This window comes from Acipenser ruthenus, chromosome 4 (assembly GCF_902713425.1).
Source record: "Acipenser ruthenus chromosome 4, fAciRut3.2 maternal haplotype, whole genome shotgun sequence".
Taxonomy (NCBI): Eukaryota; Metazoa; Chordata; class Actinopteri; order Acipenseriformes; family Acipenseridae; genus Acipenser; species Acipenser ruthenus.
Genome location: NC_081192.1, coordinates 42,421,157 through 42,438,203, shown reverse-complemented (window position 1 = coordinate 42,438,203; position 17,047 = coordinate 42,421,157). Strand labels below are relative to the sequence as shown.

Below are 17,047 nucleotides of genomic sequence, written 5' to 3'. Positions count from 1 at the left end.
CGTTCGCTTGCAGTGTGCTGGGTCACCAGTTTGCGTCCAGCCTCCACATATATATATATATATATATATATATATATATATACACTACCGGTCAAAAGTTTTAGAACACCTCCATTTTTCCAGTTTTTATTGAAATGTACGCAGTTTAATGTCTCAATGTACTCTGAAATTAAAGCATAGAACAAATAAACAATTGGAGATAAAAAAGAAATCATGGAATCGTTTTGTTTAACAAAATTTAATCTAAATTTTTGACTCATCAAAGTAGCCACCTTTTGCAGATATAACAGACGAACACACTCATGGCATTCTTTCTACAATGGAAATCAAATATTGTTCGGAAAGTTCTTCCCAACACTGTTGCAGAAGTTCCCACAAATGTGTTGCACTTGTAGGTTGCTTTGCTTTCACCCTTCTGTCCAGTTCATCCCAAGCCAGCTCAATGGGGTTTAAGTCTGGAGACTGTGCTGGCCATTCCATGATTTGAAGCCTACCGTCTTGTTCTTTTCTTCTAAGGTAGTTCTGACATAGCCTGGAGGTATGTTTTGGGTCATTATCTTGCTGTAGGATGAACCCCTGACCAACTAGGTGTATACCAGAGGGTATTGCATGGCGCTGCAAAATGCTGTGGTAGCAGTTTTGGTTCAGGGTGCAACGCACTCTGTGCAAGTCGCCGACTCTGGATCCAGCAAAAGAGCCCCAGACCATCACGCTTCCTCCTCCATGTTTGACAGTTGGTGTCACACACCGAGGAACCATCCTTTCGCCTACTCGACGGCGTACAAAAACCCTGCGTGATGAACCGAAGATTTCAAATTTTGATTCATCGGTCTATAAGACCTACTTCCAGTCTTCAGTCGTCCACTGGCGGTGCTTCATGGCCCAGGCAAGCCTCTTTTTCTTATTTTGCCATCTTAGCAATGGCTTTCTTACTGCCACTCGACCTGTCAAACCTGCAGCTCGAAGTCTTCTCTTCACAGTTGAAACTGAGACTTGCTTACTTCAACCAGTGTTAAGCTGTGCTTGAAGCTTTTGTCCTGTGAGCCGCCTATCACGCAAGCTGTTGACTCTCAGAAACTTGTTTTCTGATTCTGTTGTGGCTTTGGGTCTGCCAGACCTCTTCCTGTCAGAGTTTCCTCCAGTTTTCAAGTGCCTTTTTATGGTGTAGGAAACTGTACTCACTGACACCTTGGCTTTCTTTGCAATTTCTCTAAAGGAAAGACCTACACTTTTAAGGGTTATAATGATCTGTCTGTCTTCCTTTGTTAATTGCCTTTTTTTCGCCATTATGAGAGCAATATACTACTTCCTGCAGTACAATACTGTCCAAATAATGCTTAAGAGGGTGTAGTAACACAGTCTGTTCCAACACTGCTTTTATACAGACAGAGGGTTTGTAAGTAATCAACAAAAGTTAGGACACCTGTAGGAATTGTTAGCATCAACTTTCAAGGCTTAATTTACTTCCATTGCTGCAGAACAGCTGTAAGTTGTTAACCCATTACTTGTTCCCTGAAAAAGGCCTTTTTGTATAACTCTGAAATGTACATTATTTTTCAGTTTTTGGTAACCTAAACTTTTTTTTTTAACCTCTGGCAGTTTACCGCTTACCTTTGTACCATTTCAGGTTATTCACTGGACTTGAACTGCTTAAATTTCAATAAAAACTGGAAAAATGGGGGTGTTCTAAAACTTTTGACTGGTAGTGTATATATACTGAATAGTATTATAATTCGGATATTTAAATATTTTGTAATTGATGGCAGTCATCAAGTCATGACTAATATGTATTCATATTAACAACTTATACTACACCTTGTCCATATATTTAATTTATTGTGGAGAGTAGAAATAAAAGGTTCAGCTTTCCTCACCATTTTATACTCTTTCCATGTCCTTTGGAAGTCCACACTTCCATCTTCTCGGTGTTGTATGACTGTCCATCCACCTCCAACAGCCTCCATATTACAATATACCTGGGAAAACAAAGAAGACAGTCAGAATGGAAGAGAAAAATTGTGGTTTTAAAAAACCAAATTATTTAACAAACATGACAGGTGTCTTTCAGTAAAAACTGTAAAAAAAGGAATGTATTTGCTAAATAAACCAACATCAGAAATGTTGTAATTAATTAATCAAATATGTTGTGGGCACCTTTTCTTGCTTATTATTAATGTCAATGTTTCATAGCTGGATACTATCAAAAACAAGAATTGAGGTGAAGTCATTTCAAGACCAAACCCTGCAGAGAACAGTGTGAGTACTATCATAATGGGTGAACTCTGACAGAATTATTAGTAATGCCTGCCAACATTGCGCAGTTCCTTGTCTATGTGAACACCTGTTGCACATGCAGTGTTGCCAAAAATATTTTAAGTCCAGTTAGGGCGAGAGAGAGAGAGATAGAGAGAACGAGCGAGCGAGCGAGTGCGCTCTATGGTCGGAACTGAGAAAATGTATTATGTTGCAATACTTGTGTTCAAGTGTTTATTTTGGTTACCGGTAAACGGCTTAGCCGTCCGGTTGTAGTTAAAACATGGGAAACGTTTAGTTAGCACTGGAAGGAGTTAGACTTTTGTTTTGTTTGTTTTGAGTTTGTTAAATACATAAATATACAGGCACTGTCCTGTTTTCATTTAATCTGTTGTGAGAGTTCTTCTTGTAACATAATAAGACAGTGTGAAAGGTCCTGAAAGTGGCAAGTTTTACCCCGGTTTGCCATCACATATAATTCCTTTTTTTTTGCATGTCATTATTTTTTTTGCCATTTAGGCTAAAACTTTTGATTTATTCCACACTCAAAATGTTTTTAAATGTTATGGCCAGAATGACATGAGGAATGTGACTCTGGAAAAGTTTGATAAGTCCTAATCTGTTTCTCCTCTGCACGGACAGAAAACATAGACTTCAGAAATGACAGAATTAAATATTCTTTCACAAATGCTTACATGTTGTACTGTTTATTGTATTGCAAATACAAGAAACACAGCAGTTATTTTAAAACAAATTACCTTTTTAGTCTCTGACATGTTGTTGATATTGATATTATATACCCCACTTTTGTTAAAACCAGCATGGTATACATCTGCACAGTCTCTAAACTTATTTTCTTCTTCGCCTCTTTTCGTACTGTTTGGTACAACTGTTTCAAATGACAAAAAAAATAAAAAAAACAGAATTGGTCAATAGAAATCATTAGCCAAACACAAAACATGAACATTCACAAGTTTAACATTAGTTTTATTAACCTGTATAGATATTTACCCAGAAAGCAGAAAAAAACCCTGCTTATCTTCAAAATGAGTGTTCTATTAAATTGATCCAAACACTGGTGGATCTAAATCCTGTCAGTAATTTAATAATTAAGAAAAGGATACATTGATAAAACCACCAACAAAAGAGTGGTGGGTCTCTTAGGGGAATTTTGTCTTTACAATATAGTAAAATTACACATTTGGCCTTGATATTAATATTAAAATGGTTGTTATATTTAGCTCTGTCACTGTTTTTATCAGTTGAATAGACCCTGATGTCTAAAAAGTAGACAGGGCCTTGGTTTAAAACTCCTATCAATGCCGTCAAACTCCAGGTGTTGGGAAGAGCCCAGACCCTGACAAAAGAGTATGCTGACAGAGCCACTAACACCACTTCCAGTCCCCCAATCCAAATGCTGACCAGGCTCAAACTTGTTTAGCTTCTGAGAGCACATGAGACCAATCTATTCATAGGATATGGTGCATGTATTTCAAGTCCAGACTAAGGTATTCCCTTATTAAGGTTTACCATGATAAAAGCATAGTAAAAGCATGTTAAACATTGTAAAATCCAGCATATTGAGAAAACCCTGGTAAACTATGGTAAATGCAAAGTATAACTGTGGGAAAACCATGGGAAAATCAGTAAATTACTTAACGTAAATTTCTATTAGGTTTATTTAACTATGACAGAACTTGGTCTGAAAAGAAATATTAGCTTCTGCCACGCATTCATTGTACATGTTCAGTGGATTAAACTGGAAATTGGTAACTCTAGCAGACCAACATGGAGGATAAGAGTTCATGAGACACAGAGAAAATGTATTTGATATTAAAAGTAGAAGCAGTGCAAATGGGACTGAAGCTAAATTAATTTTCCTTAGGGACTAAACCTTTAGTAGTTTGTCAAATTATAAAAACCCCATCCCTCTATTTGTAGATGTGATTCAGAAGCCAATTCAACTAATTATGCATGATTAGATAATTAAAGACATGAACACAATTACAAGAAGTACAGGGTTAACCTGTTTAGCAATGGGCAAAGGGAGCTACTGTCATTGTCAAATGTCAGCTGTGAGTCTATTGCCATCTGCGGATAATTATTGCTGCAATATTTAAACACTATAAACACTACAAGTTATATATTTCAAGTTCCTGTTATAACAAGTGGTTTATATTTACCCTCGGAGTCGCCATTCTTTCTAGTGAAATTCTTTCTGATTTTACAAGCTGTTGTTTTTATTGCTGCAATAGTTTATACACACATGGATATATTTCGAAACAGTGTCCTCAAGTAATGTTATGGTCCCTAAATGATTAAAATAGGTTTAGCAGTGTGGTGTCGAGGGGGGGGGGGGGGGGGTACTTTAAATATTAGTTCTAGTCCCACTATTAAGCAACTTAAAAGATGGCTTTAATTATTGTCATTTTTTCAGTATCAAACATTTGGATACTTGTCAGCTAAGGGATTGATTTGATCACACCTGGGGTAAGCCACAGCTGTATTTTTACATTATTTAGTACCAGGGAATTCACAAGGATTTGGATCAGCCACTTTAGGGTTAATCCTATGAAAACCATGGATAGGAGGTTGATGCATTCCAGGGTGTAAAATCCAGCTGTGGCCTATCCCAACAGGGTGTAGTTTGATCAAATTGACCCCTTTGAGAATTCAGCTGTTAATATACATAATTAATGGTTTATTTAGGAATGATTTATGTGTGTTTTATAGCACATGGCATTTATTGGAGTGATGGATAAACATAAATCTGGGTGGTGGCAGTATTAATTTTAGTACTTACAGCAAAAGTAAAAATATGTTTATCTGGGGTGCTGTTAAAGCATCTGTGTTCCTTCATGACAGTTTCATGACCGATTTCTCAGTAAGTGCATCGTAGGATTGTGTCCATATAGACAAACATTAATCTTTCTGCAGTTTAGTTTAACACTTAAGCTCTGTACAGACTTTCCAAGGTTATACATATTTCTATTTCTATTTTTTTTTTTATAAATTTAGTCGTTACCAATTATTTTTTATTATTTTCTCCCCAATTTGGAATGGCCAATTATTTTTATTTAGGCTCAGCTCACCGCTACCACCCCTGCGCTGACTCGGGAGGCCGAAGACGAACACACGCTGTCCTCCGAAGCGTGTGCCGTCAGCCGAACGCTTTTTTTCACACTGCGGACTCACCATGTAGCCACCCAAGAGCTACAGTGTCAGAGGACAACGCAGCTCTTGGGCAGCTTACAGGCAAGCCCGCAGGCGCCCAGCCAGACTACAGGGGTCGCTGGTGTGCGATGAGCCGAGGACACCCTGGCCGACCTAGCCCTCCCTCCCCCCGGGCGGTGCTCGGCCAATTGAGCGCCGCCCCCTGGAAGCTCCCGTCCTCGGTCGGCAAAGGAATAGCCTAGACTCAAACTCGCGACGTCCACACTATAGGACACATACTGCATTCCATGTGGAGTGCCTTTACTGGATGCGCCACTCGGGAGCCCCAAGGTAATTAAATACTGTAATTAAACACGTACACCTTAAACACCTGTTTTAGCTTAGCTTTTGAGCACTGGGAACCTGAAAGTTTTATATATATATATACAGACGTGCTCAAATTTGTTGGTACCCTTACAGCTCATTGAAATAATGCTTCATTCCTCCTGAAAAGTGATGAAATTAAAAGCTATTTTATCATGTATGCTTGCATGCCTTTGGTATGTCATAGAATAAAGCAAAGAAGCTGTGAAAAGAGATGAATTATTGCTTATTCTACAAAGATATTCTAAAATGGCCTGGACACATTTGTTGGTACCCCTTAGAAAACATAATAAATAATTAGATTATAGTGATATTTCAAACTAATTAGTTTCTTTAATTAGTATCACACATGTCTCCAATCTTGTAATCAGTCATTCAGCCTATTTAAATGGAGAAAAGTAGTCACTGTGCTGTTTGGTATCATTGTGTGCACCATACTGAACATGGACCAGAGAAAGCAAAGGAGAGAGTTGTCTGAGGAGATCAGAAAGAAAATAATAGACAAGCATGGTAAAGGAAAAGGCTACAAGACCATCTCCAAGCAGCTTGATGTTCCTGTGACAACAGTTGCAAATATTATTAAGAAGTTTAAGGTCCATGGAACTGTAGCCAACCTCCCTGGGCGCGGCTGCAAGAGGAAAATCGACCCCAGACTGAACAGAAGGATAGTGCGAATGGTAGAAAAAGAACCAAGGATAACTGCCAAAGAGATACAAGCTGAACTCCAAGGTGAAGGTACGTCAGTTTCTGATCGCACCATCCATCATTTTTTGAGCGAAAGTGGGCTCCATGGATGAAGACCCAGGAGGACTCTACTTTTGAAAGAAAAACATAAAAAAGCCAGACTGGAATTTGCTAAAATGCATATTGACAAGCCACAATCCTTCTGGGAGAATGTCCTTTGGACAGATGAGTCAAAACTGGAGCTTTTTGGCAAGTCACATCAGCTCTATGTTCACAGACGAAAGCTTTCAAAGAAAAGAACACCATACCTACAGTGAAACATGGAGGAGGCTCGGTTATGTCTTGGGGCTGCTTTGCTGCGCCTGGCACAGGGTGCCTTGAATCTGTGCAGGGCACAATGAAATCTCAAGACTATCAAGGCATTCTGGAGCGAAATGTACTGCCCAGTGTCAGAAAGCTCTGTCTCAGTCGCAGGTCATGGGTCCTCCAACAGGATGATGACCCAAAACACACAGCTAAAAGCAACCAAGAATGGATAAGAACAAAACATCGGACTATTCTGAACTGGCCTTCTATGAGTCCTGATCTGAATCCTATCGAACATCTATGGAAAGAGATGAAACTTGCAGTCTGGAGAAGGCACCCATCAAACCTGAGACAGCTGGAGCAGTTTGCTCAGGAAGAGTGGGCCAAACTATCTGTTAACAGGTGCAGAAGTCTCATTGAGAGCTACAGAAAACGTTTGATTGCAGTGATTGCCTCTAAAGGTTGTGCAACAAAAAATTAGGTTAGCGGTCCCATCATTTTTGTCCATGCCATTTTCATTTGTTTTATTATTTACAATATTATGTTGAATAAAAAATCAAAAGCAAAGTATGGAATAAACAATGGTGGATGCCAATTACTTTTGTCAGTTAAGTTATTTCAGAGAAAATTGTGCATTCTTCGTTTTTTGTGGAGGGGTACCAACAAATTTGAGCACGTCTGTATATACTGTATATATATATATATATATATATATATATATATATATATATATATATATATATATATATATATATGGACAAGTTATAACGAGTAATATAACATGCTACTTTTTTATTAAGTAATAAGTAAGACAATATATTACTTTTTCCTAAAGAAAAGAGTAATGAGTAATAAGTTACTTTTTTCAGTAACGTGCCCAAATCTGATTATAGTGAATACATGTAATTTCCAGAATCAGTGCTGTCTAATTGTTTAAATAACCTACATTTGACATTAGCTGATTGTACATTATTATTTAATAGTGTCTGAGAACTGCATACCACTATTTTGCCTTGATTAATGATTTACACTCACTATTAATTCACACATTAATGTAATTCCTAAGTGGCTAAATTATCTAATTCCCAGGATAGTACTGATTATAGGCTAAAATGAAAATAAAGCTAAATGACAAAAAATAACACAAAAGTTTTAAGTGCAGAAAAATAATTATTATTAATGTAGCATATTGTCAGTATTCTTTTTGTGTTTAAAGCATACTATGAGAAGAGTTCCTTACAGAATGTACATTTCACCATATAATAACATTTGGAAAATCTGAGGTCGTGGCTCCCCTAGAAAGACATCCCAAGAATACATACAGTAGTGGGGTACAACCATGAAACAAAGCATGCTGCTAGATCAGCACAGTTGCTACAAATAAATCTAAAGCTACTGTTAAATAAATGCACCCTTAAACAACAAAATCAGTAAATGCATCCATAGAAGTAGTGACCCTTATTCTCAAAGCTTTAACTCTAGTTATTTAAAAAAAAAATGTAAGTCTGTTTTTATGGTTGTTTTTAAAGTGATAACTACAGATGCGACAACTGCATCAAGTGTACAAGGAGATAACCGTGGATACAAAAGTAGAACTCGAAGATAAGATGTTACATTGATTCGAAGTATTTACAATGTTTAGCCAGTTTAACTCCTGATTACCTGGTGGGAATTCGAGCATTATATCACCTTGGAACTGTGCTGCAACTTAATATATATATTAAGCTCCCTACATTGCAAGGCAAGTTGTCTATCCTGTTGACCATGGTCAGGAACATGAAAAGCCAAAAGCTCAGTCATTTAGGTTAAGCTGTTCCTTCAATAAGAATATGAAATGTGGAGAAGGTCATGAGAAATGTAAACCTCACATAGAAAAACTCAAATTAATTGAATCCTCTATTGTCTGTTTAACCCCAATCAGACCCCTTGTTCACTAAATATCTTGGTATCCCTGAATAGGTGGAATAGATTTTAAGTAAAACAGAGCAGCTGTTTATCTAATGTTTTCCATTTACTATCAGTGATGAATGTTTGTGTGAGCTATTTGATCTTCATTTCCCCCCAAAATGGATTTCTGACTCTGTTTTTTTTGTCGTAGAAATCTTGGCATTGACCGTTATTGAAAATTACGTGAGGATCACAAGTCAGCATGCTACTCCCTCTGTACAGCAACAAACCAATACTTAAAATGAACACCAACCTTATTTCCATATGATTGTGATTACTAATGTAGAACCAGTAGTAATAAAATTGATATTAAAATGAAATACTGTCAACTGCAAATAAATCATGAAATTAAATAAAATCACTACAGACATTATTTTATGTTAACAAAGATTCTCTTGAGACATTAATTTAGGCGTAATGCAATTTTAATAATTCTGATGTGCCTCCTAGTAATAAATCTGCTTTATAGTTACAAGGTTTAAAGACAGTAATGCTCAATTCATAGCATGCTAGAAACATACTTATTTGGTATTGCATACAATGCTTCTCATTAATGATTTGAAATAATACTTTTGTGACCCAGTAAAATCACCAAATTATCCAGGTGTGTGTAGTTAATAATGCGATTGCAAATCTTGAGCGTATTTTATTAATTATTTTAAATAAATCAAACTGTATGACATAGTTAAGAATAACGAGTACTTACTGCAGTAAAGCTAATTTGAAAAGTTATCAACATTTACATATTTATTTTATCATTCTTTGAATTAATTGCTTCTTTAAGAAATCTACTGACACAGGCCCAGCCAACAGCAGAGCTTATAAATATGCATACATATGTGAATAAACTAGATTTTAGTGAATGTGAACCTGGCAGATCAAATGCTAGGAGACAAACCAATGGTAAATCACTGGCATGAAATACAACATTCTGACACCCCACCATTCAGTTCTGGGCTCTCTCAAGCAAATTATGCAAAAATGTGTAATAATGCAGACTAGGCTGAGAACTCCAAACTCATTTGTCTTGTGACTTAAACTGGATTTAAACCTAGGCCTTTGGAGACCTGTGACTTGCAAGTGAATGCAATAACGTAAACAATGCACAAACATTTTCCAAATTAGTATAAACATTTGCCAGGCCATTCATTGCTGAAATGCCAATATGATATTAAAAAAAAAAATGTCTTTGGTAAATTGGGTGTTAATGTGATTTATGTTATTGTAATGTTTCTCTGCTGACATTCTTTCCTGCTAATTACAGATACACTTTTATGTTTTGGAAGAATCTCAAATTACGAAAGTAGAGTCACAAATTATTTGTATAATTTACTAAAATGTCATATTTTCAAAGCGTTTAATTAGCAGATGAATTAAATCACTTTTATTAACTTCTATTGTTTGAAAGAAGTCAAACAACTAGTGATATATGTCAAGTTCTCTTCAGCACTCCCAATGTGTTTTGTATCTCATTTTGTGACGTGTACATGATTTTTTATGCTTTCAAAAAAATGGGAGTTAATTAAAGGATGGATGCTTTGAAACTAGGACATTGGATTTTATTTTTTTATATTAATTAATTAAACATGTACAAATATCCTTATAAAACCAATACAGCACACAACTACCACAATGCCTCAGGAGGAAGTAGACCAAAAAAATATATGTTTTCTAAAACTAAATTAGGTGTGCTTGTTGAATAGGGATAAAATATGCAATAACATTGGAAATTTAAACAAAGTACTATTTTTTATTTCCACATTCGGTATTATTAGCATTACAGAAATGGGGATTTTGACGGGCTCCCGAGTGGCGCATCCAGTAAAAGCACTCGCTAGAGTGCAGGATGCTCTGTATAGCCTGGACGTTGCGAGTTCGAATCCAGGCTATTCCACAGCCGACCGCGGACGGGAGCTCCCAGGGGGCGGCGCTCAATTGGCCGAGCGTCGCCCGGGGGTGCGTTGTCCTCCGACGCTGTAGCTCTGACGCGGCTGCAGGGTGAGTCTGCAAAGTGTAAAGAAGCGGGTGGCTGACGGCACACGCTTCGGAGGACAGCGTGTGTTCATCTTCGCCCCTCCCAAGTCAGCGCATGGGTGGTAGCGGTGAGCTCAGCCTAAAAATAATAATTGGGCATTTCAAATTGGGGAGAAAATAATAAAAACTAATTGGCAAAGACTAAATTATTTTAAAAAAAGAAATGGGGATTTTGAATGTGATTTCTAACATGATTTTCAGCTTTATCATCACAAATTAACATTAACAGTTAGGGCCTTATGAAATTCGTCTTATTATTTTCTAATTAGAGGTTTTACAGTTTTAAAAAAAATGTAATTAGGTTGATTTAATTGAACTTATGTACACAGCAGGCGCAGCGAACAACACAAAACCGTAGATCTACAGGCTTGTATATATTTTATTTTTCTATTCGGTGTGTGCATTGGAGTAAGAGTCGTGTAATAGTGTTGTTAACTTTAAAAACAGGTTGTATAAGTAAAAAGTTATTGCATTCACTTGCAAGTCACAGGTCTCCAAAGGCCTAGGTTTAAATCCAGTTTAAGTCACAAGACAAATGAGTCTGGGGTTCTCAGCCTAGTCCACATTATTACACATTTTTGCATAATTTGCTTGAGAGAGCCCATGCAGTTAACAGATTACCACATCAAACCACTATTACAAAGATGCAATAAATAAATCAAAAATAAACGTTGGTGATTGTCGTAAAATACTGGACTATTGTATTAATATAAAGTATGGACATTTAACACAAACTGCAATACGGCCATATCATCTGACATTCACACAAACAGGGAGTAGGTAATTAGTATGTTATTATTTTGGATATAAATAACTTATATTTAATGCGAGCGCAACAGTATACATTTACACATCTTAATTGAAGGTACATGTCACAAATACGTTTTTTTCATGACTTGCACCATTTTTGCCAAGATTTTTAAATATATTTAAAGTAAAAATAATGCTTTTATGTTTGTGTGTATAATGTTTCAAATATTTTTTAAAAACATGTACCTCAATAAAATAACTTTTCATAACAAAGATGAACTTGAACAAATGTTACAGTGCCTATTTGTACCAAGTATTACAGTCTGATCCAGATTTATTTTCCTCAGATTTCCGCCATTCTTCTTTGCTGTCAGCTGACAAGGGTTCTGCTGATATCCCAGTATGCCTTTCTTCTTAAAGAAGATTGCCTCTATAACTCCCCAATATCTCATAACAAAAGGAATGTGTTTTTTTCATTTTTTGAAAAAAGCCATGGACGGAAGCCTAATAATAATAATCCTAACAAAAACAATAGGCTTCCCCAGCCTTCGGCTAGGAAGCCTAATAATAATAATAATATTTAAAAGTCATCTGTTTTTTTCTGAGCTTGTCTGAGACACAATGTATACAGCAATTTCACCTCTACAGACAAACAATCACTGACATCTACCAACTGCTTCAGGCTGACCTGGAAGGAGACGTGCGGAGAGCACACTGTTTGCCTGTAGCATAAAGTACACGCACCAACACAGAATAGGCACTTCTATGTAAATCATAAGGGGACCTATTCTGTCAACTGCAAGCAGGGTGTGATCTGTGATGCAAACAACTACTTCAGAAATGTGTATGCAAACTGTCATTGCTGCGCTCATGACTTGTTTATCCTCACAAATTTGCAGGTGACAGCTGTGTTTCAACAGGATGACAGTCTGATAGGCTGGTTGATGGGGGACAACGGGTATCCACTGGTGGTGGCTACTGACACTGCTGCTCAACCCCACGACCCCTGCCGAACAGAGGTACAACCGTACCTTTAAATGTGCTCGTACTGTAATTGAGCAAACATATGTAATCCTCAAAATGTGATTCCGATGTTTGGATGTCTCTGGGGAACTTTACAGTACACTCATCAGAAGGTTAGCAATATTATCCTGGCTTGTTGTGTTTTACACATCATAGCTCTCCGTAATGGATGTTGAACTTACAGAGAAAAGATTACAGGGTTTGAGGGAAGCAGATGCTGAACTTGAAGCCCCAGTGTTGGAGGTTGCAGATGCTACAAGTGCCAGGCAGGTCAGACAAAGCCTTTTAGACAGAGGTTCACAGGTACGCATGCAGACCAATAAAAAAATGCAGACGTTGTTATTGTTGTATAAGACGCAAATGCGTACCATCAGTATATTTTTTAACAGGAAAGCATTTATAATAAAGGCAGCAACGGTGCTCACGGTTCAAAGTTGAGCTATACCGGCTGCACACATATTTGCTAAATAGGGCCCAATGTGTCCTATTTAGCAAATATATGCACAGCCACTTTCGCTAAGGCAAAAATTACAGCGTTAGCGAACCACCGCGATAGCGCATGAAAAAATGATTTAGAAGTCAGATCTCATGCATGTGCTAACGCACATCAAATAGCGAATCATGCACCCAGCCAATCAAGGCATAGTGGGGGAGTAAGGTTACAACCAATATGGATTCAGCATTCCCTTTAAGAGTACTTGTGCATCTGCGATAGCGAATGGCATTTTGAATGAAGAAATTGAAGAAAGGAGACAAAAGTGCAAAAAATGTAAAATGTCCAGCAGCCCAAGTGAGGAGGATGACCAAGCCAATCAAGCAAGGCTACATTTTTTTTTTTTTTTTTCGCAGAGTGAATACTTACGAAATAAAAAAAAGTCATCTGTAAGGCTTTGTATGACCTGCCTGGCAACCTCCACCGCTGGGGCTTTAAGCTCAGCAACTGCTTCCCTCAAACCCTGTAATCTTTCCTCTGTTCAAGATCACATCCAGTTCAAGATCACATCCATTACGGAGAGATATGTTATGTAAAACACAACCATCCAGGAGGATATTGCTAACCTTCTGAGGAGTGTACTGTAGTGTTCCCCCAGAGACATCCAAACATCAGAATCGAGAATTGAGATTCCAAATGTTCGCTCAATTACAGTACGAGCACATTTAAAGGTACGGTTATACCGCTGTTCGGCAAGGGTTGTGGGGTTCAGCACCAGCGTAGCTGCACATGTGTGCAATCGATGGCTCCCAGGACACCAGGAAACACATACCTCCCAAGAAAACTGCTTTATATTTTGTTGAAGCTTGTGGGATCAGGGACATGGATGAATTCTCCTGCCCGCTTTACTAAAGCGGGTTGGCGAACGTTGCTAAATAGGGCCCAATGACTTTTTCTGAGTGCATTATATATATATATATATATATATATATATATATATGAAAAAAGACACATTCTGAATGTTTGCCATTTTTGACATTAGCTCACATTTAAGTACCAATCACAGCTTTTCCTATGAGTGATGTTTTTTCAATGTTGATTTGCTATCTCTAGATGACAAACTACACCTACAACTATTGACTTTTGCAATGATCCTTCTATTGCTCTGTCACAGCGCTTTCCCTTTTTTCACCCTGCTCAAATCGTTGTCAAGACACTGATGAATTGGAAGGCTACTGTACCAGTCTTGACCCCTAATTCTGTAGTACAAACCCTCCAACATGATGTGCCTGCCCAGCTCAACCCCAAATAAAGACCAAAAGTGGAAATGTGTGGTTGTGTACAGTATAAGAATGTTTTATTGTGGCAGCCCCTTGTCAACTGACCCGATGTCAGGCCCTTGCCAGGACAAATGACTTACTGCCTCACCAAAATATTCTCAGTTGGCACAATACCACTTTCGCCTAGCCATGAGCCCAGTTAGGGTACCCCAGACACAGGGACCTTTGATAAGAGGTCTAAATTGCAGTGGGGATTATTTATCAAGTAAATAAAGTCTTGTTTCTTTCTTATTGACACTGTATTTATATTCTGTACCCTTTAGGGAACTGCAGTAGGAATATAGACTAAGTTGCTTATTTCTGTATAAAAAAAACCCAAAGGTGTGTAAATGTAAAAACTTTTCAGATATGGTCAGGATTTTCAAAGGATGCGCTGTGAGGCAGCTAATGCCTCATTTACATCTGTCCAGTGGGGTGCCTATAGATTGAATATGACTGATTGTACAAATTATGCACTAACTCAAATAGCCACATTTTTTATTGCACTGTACATATTTCAAATACCACTTTTAGGATAATGGGCGAAGAGGACCTGTGGCCTCTGGTCATCAGATCTTTCTTCTGGATTACAACCTGTGCAAAAATCAAAAGCTATTGATCTACTTAAACCACTTAGATCTTCGCAATCTCTCTGCAAACAAGGGGTGCAGAGTCAGACAGCAGAGCAGACACGGAAACTTACAGATGTCGAATTCTGACTTTTAAATAACACACTGCAAACACTGCTTGAGGGTATAGGTTCATGAAGAATAGATGTAAAGCACATTCAGATAAAATGTATTATCAAATAATTATTTTCCTTATTCTAATATTTGTTGTAATTCGATGGATATTCAGTTACATGTATGTGCTCTACATCATTTGGTAAACAAATGATGTAGCGTACAAACATTAGAAAACACCATTGTAATGTTTAAACGCATGAATTCCAACAGGCTACTTCTTCCCCAGAGTGGCACACTCAGATTGAAAATTTCAAGAGGTGTAGAACTTATGACCTTTGCACTTTCAGCATTGCTGTGTTTAAAATAATGAGTGACTTCATAGGGACAGTCACCATGTCTCATTTCACTCTCTATAGATTAAACGAATAATTAATCTTACAAAAATCATTTCAATACACTAAACAGAAACTCCAAGTCTTGTTTGAACCTGCTGAAGTGTGTTACTAGACACGTTCTTACCTTACCCACACAGGGCCTGCTGATTGTTCTGCCTATGGGACATGCAGGACCTTTACCACAGTCCTAATTCAGAGGCCTAAATGATTTACTTCATCTGCTAAGCAGCCCATGTGGAGATGTAATGCTGAGCATGTGTGTGGATGTATGTTTTTGTTAATGTGCCCATTCATGTTACCTGGTTTAAATGATGTGTGACCGATACTGTGAAAGAAAAACAATTAATAACTAAAACTGACAACCCCTTTTGTTCCTTTTCTGTCACCATGTATCATACAGGAAATCCCCATTCCCTTGCAGTATAAGCAGTTCATAGAGGGATGTAAGCTAGCATATCACTGTTGGAAAAGATACAACTAAAAACCTTGTATGTAACCTACTGGTTTACAAAAATCATAAGCCTAAAGTTATTAATATATATTTTTTTGAATGGTAATGCTGTATTTTGGATTTACATGTATAACTGTGAAAACAAAAAGTTGTAAAGGTTTATTTAAAACTAATATATCCATTTAAATTGGTATTTCAATAAAATCTCAAACAATGGCTTTTGATTTAAAAGGTAAACAAACAAGGGAATATACTTTTGTTCTAAAAGGTTTGTGAAATGGCGTGACCGTTTTTTAAGTGAATATGCGTTTTAATAAAAATCCAATATTCTATATTTGGATTGCATACAGTAAAGTAACACTACTGCAAAATCAAAAGCTAAGCAGACGTGGTTCTTGGTTGGGCTTTACAAAACCAGCTGCTGTCACTGCAATGATGTAACCCACTGCACAATAGGACTCCTTAATGTGGTCCTGACAAGTTTTAAATTGCTTTTGGCCCTTTCAGGTCAGATGTCATTGAAAGAGTTCAAGTAATTCTCAATAATGCCTGGAAATTTGAGAAAAAAGGGACCTTTGTTGACCCAGAAGTAATTTTGTATAAAGCAAACGAAACACCAAAGTCAGGCAGCAAACCCTCTGCTAGGGGTCTGGTTCCTGCAAGGAAACAAGGGAGTTAGGCCTTACCTCCGTCTTTGGAGCAGAGGGTAACGAGGCTGTGGACCATCTCCATGAGGTCTAGCTGTTGCTTCTGCAGAATGCTGTTGTTGCTAGTGGCCTTGTTCAACTGCTTTTCAAGCTCCTGGATAATGTTACTTTGTCGTCCCACCAGGTTATGGAGACTCTCTTTCTCATCCCTCAAAGTCTCCAGCTCCTCCTTGTGCCTATCCTCCATCCCAATGATTTTATTCTCCATGAAGCTGAGAAAACAACCATTTTCATCTATTTTAACCCATAACTTGAACTTGCATCTTAATTGAATGCCCTTTCATAGCTATTGTATTTCTGTTGATATTTTGCTCATACTTTAACATGTTGCAAATTGAAAGAGGAAGGTTTTATCATGTTTTGTGGTTTATGTGTTCTGCTATCTTGTTGGTGAGAAGCCAACATACAGATGTTTTAATGTTTTGGAAAGAACATCTCTGGGTTTTATAAGCAATCTGTCAACAGTTTGTACTTTCTTACTTCTGAAAAAAAGCACCCTAAACTACCTTTATTACAAAGGTA

The 17,047-nt window shown here is 37.5% G+C and overlaps 1 protein-coding gene across 1 annotated transcript in view; it reads right to left on the bottom strand.

Moving 5' to 3' along the window:
• LOC117399540 (angiopoietin-1-like) overlaps window positions 1-17,047 on the bottom strand; it is a 124,925-nt gene that overhangs the window by 36,886 nt on the left and 70,992 nt on the right. The window contains exons 4-6 of the mRNA XM_033998801.3: window positions 16,505-16,737; window positions 3,012-3,142; window positions 1,875-1,976 (exon numbers count right to left, since the gene is read on the bottom strand). Coding sequence (XP_033854692.3) covers window positions 1,875-1,976; window positions 3,012-3,142; window positions 16,505-16,737 — 466 coding nt within the window. The remainder of the gene's footprint in view (window positions 1-1,874; window positions 1,977-3,011; window positions 3,143-16,504; window positions 16,738-17,047) is intronic.